Below are 11,287 nucleotides of genomic sequence, written 5' to 3'. Positions count from 1 at the left end.
CGGAAGTGGCGCTATGGCTTAAGTGGTAGAGCGCTAGCCTTGAGCTGAAGAGCTGAGGGACAGTGCCCAGGCCCAGAGTTCAGGCCCCACAACCAGACCCCCCCCCAAAAAAAAAATAATAAGCTTGAATTGGACATACATGTCTGTTTCTCCAAGAATAGCCCATTGTTGATGAAAGTGACTGCGGCACTGCATAGTGGTTATGAAGCCATCAGCTTCATGGCTGACACCAGTATCCTCTGTGCAGCCTACACTGTCCTCTACACAATCACCTTATAATCAGTATATTGTATATTCACAAACAGCTTGCAGTTCAGAAATCTTTGTAATGATATACTTGGGGCAGTTACAAAAGTGCTATTCTGGACTTTGTATTTTAAATAAATAAATAAATAAATAAATATTGGGCAGGTTGTGGGGCTTGAACTCTGGGCCTGTCCCTCAGCTCTTCAGCTCAAAGCAAGCGCTCTACCAGTTGAGCTATAGTACCACTTCAGGTTAATTGGAGATAAGATTCTCATGGACTTTCCTGTCTAGGCTGGCTTTGAACCATGATCCTTAAATCTCAGCCTCCTGAGTTGCTAGAATTCCAGGCGTGAGCCACCAGCACCTGACTTAATTTTTAAATTTTTGCCTGAAGTTCCAATGTACAGTTAATTCATACTCACATTATATTTGTACAAGTGTTTAACACAAGAGTAAATGTCAAATAGTTGGAAAGTCTTGGCAGATGATAGAAATTAAGCAATGTTTTTGAAACCAAATGCATTTGTTTTAGTGTTTCTCGTTAATGAGACTTATAAATGTCATTCAGATTTCTCATCTCCTTCCAGTCTTTCAGAGTGAGTACTTCCTCAGATCCTGGACCATTTTTCTAATCATAGTAGTCTTCCCTTCAACAACCTGATCATGGCTTGAGCTTTCTCCTCCCTCCCTCCCTCACTCCACTCAGAAGATGAACCAGTCTTGTGTGCACTTACTGTCTTCCCTTGCATTTTCTCCTCTTTTTTACTCCCAGAACCTGCTCTCTATTTGGGCATGTCCTAGGGCACTGTCTCTGATCTTTTGTGCTAAAGGCTATAGTGCTCTACCGCTTGAGTTGCAGCTCCATTTCGGACTTTTTGGTAATTAATTAAGAGATAGGAGGCTCATGGACTTGCCTGCCTGAGCTGCTTCAAACCTCAATCCCCAGATCTCAGCCTTCTGAGTAGTTAGGATTACAGGTGTGAGCCACTGGCTCCTGGGTTTTTACTCTGTTATTCCTACAAACCAGTGTAGAAGTCAAGTGCTGGAGGAAGAAGGTGGACTCTGCATTTGAGCTTCTGCAGAGTCCACAGTATGCACATGTGCGTGACAGAAACTGAGGGGTAAGCCAAGGGTCCGCTTGCTAGAAGAGTGCTCTGTCACTTGAGTCATATCCCCAGTCCTTTTTTTGGCCTTTAGTCTTTCATATAGGGTCCTTTTACTCTGGGTTGGTCTTATACCCTGATCCTCCTAACCTGTGTCTCCGTAGGCAAGATTGCCTGTCTGTACCCTGTGACTTGGGTTTTCAGCCAGGATTATACATTGTTCATCTGGCCATGGCTTAGCTTCATGGAATGTGGTCAGAAGTCCCTCTTCTGTTCTGCTATTTCCATGTCAGCACCAGTCTGTTGTTGTATGTGTTGACCATGTCTATGCATTAGCCTTGGCAAGAGAGTTGTACCCTTTGTGGGGGACACAGCAGACACTTGCTTACTGCCTTTCCCAGTGACAGACAGGAGCTCCATTTCTGCAGCAGAGCTGTGCTGCCTCAGCTCAGCCTGTGCTTCTTCCTTGTCCATTTTTTAAACTGCTCTCGTGCTTTTCTGATTCTTAACTTTGGCTAGCTGGGCCTGGTCTGGGGGGAGCAGGTCAGGGTCAGGGGAGGCTCTGGTGGGAGCCTGAGAAACCATCCAAGGATTCTGGTGGGGTCTAGCCTTAAAACCCTTGGGGTTAGAAGTGTCCATTTCCTTTGTCAGCTGAGCATCCTCTTGTGGGCTTTTACATTTTTTTTGGTTGTCAATGTAATGTACATGTTTTGTCTTTTCTTTTTCTAGCCTCTGGGGATGGAGAATCACTGGTAAGATTTGTGTTGTCAAAGTCCTGTTTTCTGGTTGAGTCTCTCTTTCCTGAATAGGGCCTCCTCTTTCCTTTCAATCCATTCCTGTCCATTCTTTAAGATAGTCATTACACCCTGGGGCTGGGGAGAAGGGAGTATTCCCTATGTCTTTTGCTTGAGGAATAGACAGGAGTCCTCCAAGTTTTGGGGTTCACTGTTAGGATCTCCAGTACCTCTAGCTTGAAACCTGGGGCAGGTGGAGGAAGAACTGCAGACTCTGAGCTCTACCTGTTCTGCAGTTTTGGCTTTGAGTATGTGATGACCCTGCGTCAAGCCCAGTGAGCTAGGAGTGGAGGGTGAAAATTGGGTAGGGGATTTGAGCAGATAAATGTGTTTGCCCCACCCAGATGAGTCAACCTGTTGGTTTTTCCCCTCAGGATGAAGATTCAGAGTTCACTTTAGCCTCTGATTTTGAAATTGGACACTTCTTCCGAGAGCGGATAGTGCCGCGGGCCGTGCTCTACTTCACGGGGGAGGCCATAGAGGACGATGACCATGTATGTGCAAGGGGGGCTGATTTGAGTTTCGTCGTCAGCCAGGCACATGATGTCCCCTCTCTCCTGTGTTTGGGGGGGGATAGATGCAGAAGGGGACAATTGGAGAAGTTGCAGTGGAAGAAGCCCATGTGGCAGATCTGAAAACCTCAGAAGGGGCAGAAAGCTCATGTCCTGGGAGGGGCTGAGTGCTTGGAAACCACAGAGAGGCTGGGCCCTGCCACACCGTGGTTGGCAGTAGTTCCACGCAAGTCTGTGGGGTAGCAGCTCCTGCAGGCTGCTGGGAGAGGGGCCCCAAGTGCTGTTTGGTGCCAGGCATGGGTTGGTATAGGATATTGTGCACTCTAGGAGATAGACTTCTCTTCTGTAGCTTGTCGGTTTCATCCTCAGTGCTGGAGCTCGCTCTCTCTTGAGCCATGGCTCCTTACATCTTTCCCGGTGTGTGCTAGCAGGGACCCAGAATTCATTGTTTAACTTCTGAAGGGTGCTTACCCTGGCTGGAAGTGGATGGCTATAAACAAGGCATGTGGACCCACTGAGTATGGGCAGGCCTCTTGAGTGCAGAGTTGTAGAGGGGCAGGTCTCAGGACAGGCCAATCACACAGCAGGTTTAGACCAGGGCTTCCCACTGGAGACTCTGCAAGCTGTCTTAAGCACTCTGTCCTCTCCAGGAAGGACTGTCCATGTCCTGCTTGTTTGAGTGTGGCCCTTTGAATAAAGAGTCCTCGTTTAAGTTAGCTGAAATGGCAGGGGCTGACCTGGGTGGATTAGCCATCACTGCCTGAGCAGGCAGCATGGAGACAGTGCATGCGCATTGCCAGTGGGTCGTGTTCACTAGGATTAGAAATGCCCGCCCCACCCCTCGCCCGGCTGCTCCCTTGGTAGCTGTGTGGCCTCTGTGGCTCCTGCTTGATGGGCTCTGGCACCAAGTGTTACTTTGGTGGCCAGTACACACACACACACACACACACATGTGAGCTTTTACATACACGTACACATGTGTACATACACATATACACTGATTGAATAAAAAACCCACTGCTTATACTCCCAGCTAGCTGTGTAGGTAAGAAAAAAAATGGATTCATTGCCTTATAGATAAGCTTCTTCCACTGCCAGCAGTTTAGACTGAAGATGAGAGTGGGAGCAGAGTCAGCCAGGTTCCCACGTGGGTCCAGCCTGTCACGCCTGGCACCTCCTGGTGCCCCGCGCTGTCCATCCCTCCTCCCCCTTGATTGGAGTGACTTTCACTCATGTCCCGTGAAGACACAGGTTCCCATGTGCGCCGCAGCCTAGCCTGAGCTTGCAGTGTGTCCCCAGAGCCCGCAGCTGCCTCTGCCTAGGTGGCTCCTGTGCAGCAAGTGGCTCCAGACTTCCCTCTTTCTCAGTCCCGGCTGGTGGGGGTGCTGGTTGGCAGGCTACCATTAAGTTTTATAATCTTAATGTTTTTTCTGGGTTTTTCCCACTCCAGTTTGAAGAAGGCGAGGAAGGAGAAGAGGAGGTAAGACATGGAGAGTGTGTACTGGCACTGCCCTCATGTTGCCCATGTGGGTTGTGCTGCCATGTGGCGGGGGTCACCTTTGATTCTTTTTTTTTTTTGCTGGTTGTGGGGCCTGAACTCTGGGCCTGGGCGCTGTCCCTCAGCTCTTAAGCTCAAGGCTAGCACTCTACCACTTGAGCCACAGCGTCACTTCCAGCTTTATTTTTTCTGTTTATGTGGTGCTGAGGAATCGAACCCAGGGCCTCAGGCATGTGAGGCAAGCACTCTTACCACTGAGCCACCTTCCCAGTCCCCTTTGATTCTTGCACCCCTATTTAGCAATGACACAAATACATACACATGCCGCACCAAGCCCATATTTGTCACCCTGAAATTGCTTCCAAAATATACCTTTAGAAAATAAACCCATGCCCAGTGCCAAAGGCCCGGGCCACTCAAGGGTGGGGTTTGAGGATCATGGTTGAACGCCAGCCTGGGCAAAGGAGAGACTGTGAGCTCTTACCTCCAGTTAACTGCTACAAAGGCCGGAAGTAGAGCTGTTGCTCAAGTGGTAGAGCACTAGCCTTGCTTAAGCCCGAGCACTGGCACAAATGTTAAAGAAATCGCACCTTTTCCAGATGTGAGAAAATGATCTTCTTTAGAAACGTGTGTTTATTTCAGGCTTGTCAGTGAACAGACAAAATGGTTTTACCATAGGGTGTGGCGGGGACAGGCTTCCTCTAAATCAAGGGCTGCTTTCATGGTCCCATCTTAGTCTTTCCAAATAACTCTCTCCTTTAATACAGGAGTTGGAAGGTGATGAGGAGGGAGAAGAGGAAGAAGATGCTGAAATTAACCCTAAGGTCAGTTATTTGGGGTTCCCCAACCAGCAGGTGCTCTACTGTGGGACTTTGAAGAGGTGTTGCTCACGTTGAGGTAGAATTGTGCTGAGCATGGCGGTACACGCCTTTAATCCCAGCTCTAGGGAGATAAGAGGCAAGAGGAGCACAAGTGTGTGCCAGCTTGGCCTGCATTCTGAGGCTCCTGTCTCCCCAAACAGCTTCAGTGTGTATAGCCGAGGAGCTTTGGGTGAGAAGTCGGGGCATGTCTTAGGAAGTAAAGTCCCACGGGCTTCTGAGTGTTCCCTGGCACTGATGAGCAGAAAGCAGAACTGTGGGTTAGGCTTGGGCTGAGAGTGCCTAGAGATCTCAAATGGGTAAATCTGTTTCAGCTCATTTAAAATAAATGGCAAGGTTTGATAGAGAAAACAGGCTTAAAAGAAAAATGAACAGGTATCTCCATCTAGCAGCTCCCCCAGTTTTTATCCATGGTCTCAGCAAGTATGGGTCAGGGAGCTGAGCCCACCTCCCACTGACAGCTGGCCTTGTGCAAGTGCAGCATGAGCCTGCGCAGGAAGCCACAGTCCCTGCATGCCAACGGAAGCATGCACAGTGGGTGTGGCATTGCTGGCATCTCTGTGGTCTCCGTCTGGTCTCGTTGTGCTGCCCCTTGTTTGCCCTACAGTGGACTCCGCCAGTGTCGTGCCTCTGTGCTGCAGCCAGTGTCGGATGCAGGCGCCATGCACACGTAGGGCACACATCCTACGTGTGTGCACATGGCGGGAGGAGGAAGGGCACACAGATGCCGGATACAGGTGGAGGAAGGATACACATACATGTCACACCTGTGTGCACATGGCAGGCCCCAGAGGAGGATAGAAGGTGGGAGAAGGAAGGGTCTGCGCAGACACCATGCACACATGGAGGAAGAGTCTGCACACCAATGTCATGCATCTGTGTGCACTATGTTCATAGCGGGCGGGCCCTGGGGAAGGGTGGGAGGGGAAGGGCCTCCATTCGCAGAGATGTGCCTCCTGACCACCACGCTGGAATAATCTTATGGCCGCACTCTGGGAGTGACGGGGGACTGCTTGGTGAACATGAGCCAGGTGTGTGCACTGAACATGCCACCCTGTGGGCATGGGGTAGCCGTGGCCGTAGTTGGCAGGGACCGAGGACTGGCCTGGGGCACCGTGGCATCGTGCTGTTTGTGTCTCACTGTTGGTCTGTGGGTTTCCTTCCTTTCTCCTTTGTTGCATGCAGTCCTCACCCTGCCGGGCCTGTCTCCTCTCACCCTTGGTTTCTAATAGCGTCTCTCCAGGTAGTTGCAGATGGCTAGCATCACCTGCTGGCACCTCTGATTGGTTGTGTTGGCCAGGAGCAAAGATATGGCTAAGCTGCCAGCACAGGCTGCCTGAGGCAGTTGTGTCCCTTTGTGCGTGGTCCTCCTCCCCCACCCCCAGCAAAGGGTCACCATGGAGAAACAAGGGAAGGGCATTGGTGTTGGCACGAGTAGTCTTGCCTGGTGGCCGTGTTTGAAGGGAAGGCAGCTGGGCTGCACCTGTACACCTGGTACCTTGCAGCTCTGTCAGGAGAACGTGGCTGCTACCTCCTGTGTGATTTTTATACTTGTCATTTTCTTTCATGCTGACAGTTCCTTTCAATTTTTTCCCCATTTAGGTGTAATTTTTGTTAATCATTCATGCGTTCTTACTAGGTAAGGTGGAATCCCTTCATACCTAATTTGAAACTTCTGTCTGTACTTGGTCTGTGCCCTGCGTTGTCTTTGGGACATAGGAAGGTGCGCCAGCCCCTCTGCAGGGCTGTGCTAGGGCCTTGCAAGCCCAGTGCTCCTATGGGCTCTGCTACTGGGTTTGTAAAATGGGCAGCCACAGGTAGATGTGCCCCCGGTTGGCTGAGTGCAGCAAGTTACAAGCTGTCCGTCAGGTGCATGCTCTCGAGGAAGAGTAAGGACCTGGCTGGGTGGCACAGAAGTCCCTGTGGACCAGCAGGCCTGGTAGTGCCCCGCCAGCTGTCCCCAACTGTGCCATCTGCACTGAGATGGGATCAGACACGGCGGCAGTAGATAGGGCCCGCGAGAACTCTGCAGAACGATGGATGAGATGTTCTCGGGGAGTTGAGTTGGACAGTTTTGGTCAGAGGAGGGAAGAGCCAGTTTAGTCCCTACCCGAGGGTGCTCAGCGCTTTCTAGGATGCAGTGGGAGGAAGAAGAAAGGCGTAGGGGCCGTGTGCATCACGTGCCATGGCAGGGGCTGCTGCTCCTGGGGAAGAAGGCTCACCCCGATGGCCACACAATTTGGTGGGTTCCCTGGCCTGGCGTCCATGCACCTGAACCAGCAGTTACGTGAAACGGTCCAAGATACCCTGGTGGGAGCTGTGCCTGGTGCAGCTGGTGGAATGAGGTGTGCTGGTTAGAGGTCTGCCTTCCAGCCTTCTCCGCCGACCACCCTTGAAGCCAGGCTCCTGCTGGCAAAGCTTTGGTTGAAGGGTCGGGGCTCCATTTTTTAGGCTAGATAGCTGAGTGACCACACCCACTTGAGTTGCAGTTTGACTTTGGCTGTCGCAGGCTTCCTCCCTGGAGGAGTGGAGTACCTGCAGACCTGGAGAGGCAGGCACTTTGAGAGGCATAGGCTTTCCCCAGTTACCGCTGCCTTTCCTGGAGCTCTTTGCCCTCACCGTAGCCAGGCCTGCTCATATCTGTGTTGGATGAGACAGTCTGGTGGGCTTCTCTCTCAGGGTGGGGGTGGGAGTTGAACCAGGTCCTCTTGAACTCTTAACAGGCACATGTTCGGTCTCTGCTCCAGCTCTAGCCTTGGTTTTATTTAGGTCAGAGATGTTACATTCTTGTGGTTGAAATTGTTACTTCAATTATGTAAACAAGATAAATTACACAACAACCCCTTGTTAGGTGACATTGTGTATATGTGATTTATGTATGCATAAAGATGTGGAGGAGGCCAGGTGCCAGCAGCTCACATCTGAAATCCTAGCTATATAGAGGCTGAGATCTGTGGTTCAAAGCCACCTGGGACAAGCCCGAGACTCTTACCTCCAATTAATTACCAAAAAGCTAGAAATTAAAACTGCCCAGGTCCTGAATTCAAGCCCCAGTACCAGCACCTCCCCCTCCCGATAAAATGTTGTAGATTGGGTCTCAAGTTTTTTGCCTAGGTGGGCTGGCTGACTGTTGGACTATGATCCCACATCCCTGCCCCTGTGTAGCCGGAATTACAGATGAACACCATAGTACCTAGTTTGTTGAGATGGGATCTTACTAACTCTTTGTCCAGTCTTTCCCCAAGCTCACATTGATCTCTATCACCCAATAATTGAAACCTTAGGTGTGAGCACTGTGCTAAGCCCTCTTCCTTTCTGGGGTGTGTGGGGAGCTGTGGGGGAGCTAGATCCGAGGGCCCCAGCCCGTGACGTCCATTTCCTGCCCGTCCTCTCACTAGTTGCTCTGCTGCAGCTGCCAGGGACGCCCCACTTCGTACTTCAGAGGCCAGTAACTGCCCCAGCCTCCGCCGGGCTCACCCTTTCATAGCAGCCTGACAATACTTGGTTGGCATCTTTTTGGCTTGGATTTTGAGTGTATTTTGTTTTGGGCTCCTTGGCAACCTGCAGAGCAGCTGAGATGCAGGCCGAGCAGCCTGACCCCCGCTCCCGCTCGGGGCTCCTCCACAGGCTCCCTGTTCCTTGTGTGCTCATACCCCAAGACGTGACTTCACAAGGCAGTGCCGATGCCAAGTTGCAGTCAGTAACGTGTGTGGTGCTGGGGATTACCGGCTGTGCTGGTGGCAAGGGCTCTGCCATTGTGCCTGTGTGGTGCTGGGGATTACCGGCTGTGCTGGTGGCAAGGGCTCTGCCATTGTGCCTGTGGTGGGGCCTCACACACAGCCCCCCTCCCTCCACCAGCACTGATTAGGTGCCCTTAAAACCAGCCTGCTGTGACTGCGGGGGTCAGCTCTGGTTTCTTGCCCCCAGTACCCACTTCTGATGCGAACCCGTGGGCTAGCTGCCGTGGTGGGCTGGAGATGGTGGTGAGCGGCGTTGCCTTGGCTCTCTACAAGGCCTTGTGTTCTCTCCCTGCAGAAAGAAGCCGGCCAGCCAGCGGAATGCAAGCAGCAGTGAGGAGCAGCGGGCCTGCCAGCGCCTGTGGGCGGCCCTGCAGCGGCCCGCACGCGGCGTGCTGACATCTAACCCTTCCAAGTGCATGACTTCACTTTCACCCTTCCTTTCCTTCTTACTTTGCTTAACTTGTACAGTGGCGACGGAACTGCATTTCAGAAGTAGCAGGCTTAGTTCTAGCGCCTCTGCAGCCTTGGACCTCCCTGGCCCTGCCCTTGGGAGGCTGAGACCATGCGGGGTGGGCAGGGAGGCAGGGAGGCAGGGGTCGAGCCTGGGCAGAGCAGTGTGCTTGGTGCTGCAGCCTCCACTGCCCCCGTTGTTCGCAGCCGCTGACTGCTGTGGGTGGGCCATCCCCGGAGAGCTGGTAGTGTGGCCACGTTCTCCTGGTTTCTGGGGTGCGCTCTGGGGCCAGAGCCGGGGGGGGCTCCGCCTTGGCGTTTACCTGGTGACTGAGGGAAAGGATGGATGAGAGCGCTCTGACCCGCTTTGCAGACGGGGCGGGGCTGGAGCCAGGGCCTGTGGCGCTGCCGCGTGAGGTGGCTGTTCTGTGTGAGCCTCTAGTCTCTTTTCCTCAGTGTCCCCTGTTTGACCCCACCCTGTCCTGTCTTCAGCCCTGGGTTTGGTGTGGCCTGTTGCGGCGCGTGTGTGGGGTTTGAGTGTGTGTTGGTGGTTGCGGGGACAGCAGGTCCAGCCGGCAGCAGGCATTTAGAGTGCGCAGCCTTACCTGATAACGCATTTGTAACTGAATACGGTGTTTTCAATTTGTACAGAATAGTTAGAATATTCTATTAAAGTTGTGAAACATGAGCCGAGCTGAGTTGTGTCTCTGTGCAGTGCTGATGGAGCCCCGCGCCTGCTGTGCTTGGGGCTCTGGCCGTGGCTGCTCTTCTGCCTTCATGTTGTGTTTGGGGTTTGAAAGCTCATTTTTAGGAAGTGGCTGCGTGTAATTTGCCCTCACCTCAGTGTCTCGTCCTCCCCCCAACACACACCAAGCAGGCTGTCTGACTGAAGCGTGGGCTAGGAGCCCTTTGCAAACTGCAGGAGAGGCCTTGAGGATGATGCCTGGGTAGATCAGAACCCACAGGAAGCTTTCTGTAGAGAGCCAAGAGCTGTCACCTGCTCCCCAATGAAGGGACGCGTCGCCCACGCCCGCCCTCCCCCCACCCTATCAGAAAGGCCTGCTGGGCAGACGTCTTGCTAAACCATCTGATTGTGTCCGGCCAGGAAGAGACTGGGTTCCAGGGGGAGCAGCCTCAGAGCCGGCTCTTCTGGTGGCCAGCCGCAGGCCCTGCCTTCCACCTGGAGCTGGGCAGCTGCTCTCCCCATCTAGGCAGGCTCTGATCTTGCCCGGCTGCCCACGGCAGGCCCAGCACCCAGCTGACACTGGTGGGCAGCCACTGGAAAGGGTGGAAACCAGGTGGGTAGAAATGTTCCCAGCTCTAGGTGTCACTGTCTCCTGGGTGTCCATAAACATGCAGTTCAAGGGTAATGTGAAGACCAGCAGTGACTCAGAAAACTAAGTGCCTGGGTAATTTCCATAAACTTCACAGGGACAATTGTCAGTGTGCTAGCTAGCTACCTTGCCTCCTACGGGCAGTGGGTGGAGAGGCTCAGCCTCCCTGAAGGGGGCGCTGTTGCACCTGCAACATTCATTCTGATGCTGGCGGTACACGCCATGAGAATCTGAGAGGACACGCTCTGTACTGCACGCCCTGACTGTTGGCCAAGTGAGTGAGCGAGCCTAGCACATGTCCAGGTGGCTGTGGGCATTGGTGGCACAGTCAGGAGGCACCAGCAGCCACTGGTGCATGCCACCCTTGGTTCCGACTGGGTGCGGCCTGACGGGGACTTTAGGAGCAGTGAGGGTAAATGGTGAGCTGCTGGGGTACTGGCATTTTATCTCCCTTTCTGAATGAGACCCCCACCTCCTGGGAGTCCCCCGAGACTCAGTTACTGGAGTCTCATACACAGGCTTCCAAGCAGTAGTGCTTTGCAGGAGAAGTTCCCCCTCTGTTATGTTTGTGCTGGTGTACGAGGCTTGAACTCTGGGCCTGGCACTGTCCCTGAACAATTTCCTCTCGGCCTGTGTTTATCTGCGTGGGCCACTGCTCCAGGGTCTACAGGAGGCCGGTTAGCAGGGCCCCTGTGAGACCAGCACCCACCCAGCCGTTCCACGTGGTCACCG

The 11,287-nt window shown here is 52.9% G+C and overlaps 1 protein-coding gene across 4 annotated transcripts in view; it reads left to right on the top strand.

Moving 5' to 3' along the window:
• Positions 1-9,909, top strand: part of Nap1l4 (nucleosome assembly protein 1-like 4) — a 46,078-nt gene extending 36,169 nt beyond the window's left edge. For 3 of the 4 annotated variants that reach the window (XM_013021120.1, XM_013021119.1, XM_013021121.1), the window contains exons 11-15: positions 2,079-2,101; positions 2,518-2,637; positions 4,106-4,135; positions 4,921-4,977; positions 9,067-9,909. In XM_013021120.1, the coding sequence (XP_012876574.1) occupies positions 2,079-2,101; positions 2,518-2,637; positions 4,106-4,135; positions 4,921-4,977; positions 9,067-9,105 (269 nt within the window). In that variant the 3' untranslated portion in view covers positions 9,106-9,909. Of the gene's footprint in view, positions 1-2,078; positions 2,102-2,517; positions 2,638-4,105; positions 4,136-4,920; positions 4,978-6,633; positions 6,665-9,064 lie in introns of all 4 variants that reach the window. The other variant, XM_013021122.1, reaches the window with a different exon arrangement.
• The last annotated feature ends 1,378 nt before the right edge of the window (positions 9,910-11,287 follow it).

Source organism: Dipodomys ordii, unplaced genomic scaffold (genome assembly GCF_000151885.1).
Source record: "Dipodomys ordii isolate 6190 unplaced genomic scaffold, Dord_2.0 Scaffold54, whole genome shotgun sequence".
NCBI lineage: Eukaryota > Metazoa > Chordata > Mammalia > Rodentia > Heteromyidae > Dipodomys > Dipodomys ordii.
The sequence above is the reverse complement of the archived record's forward strand: the minus strand, read 5'-3'. Positions and strand labels throughout refer to the sequence as shown.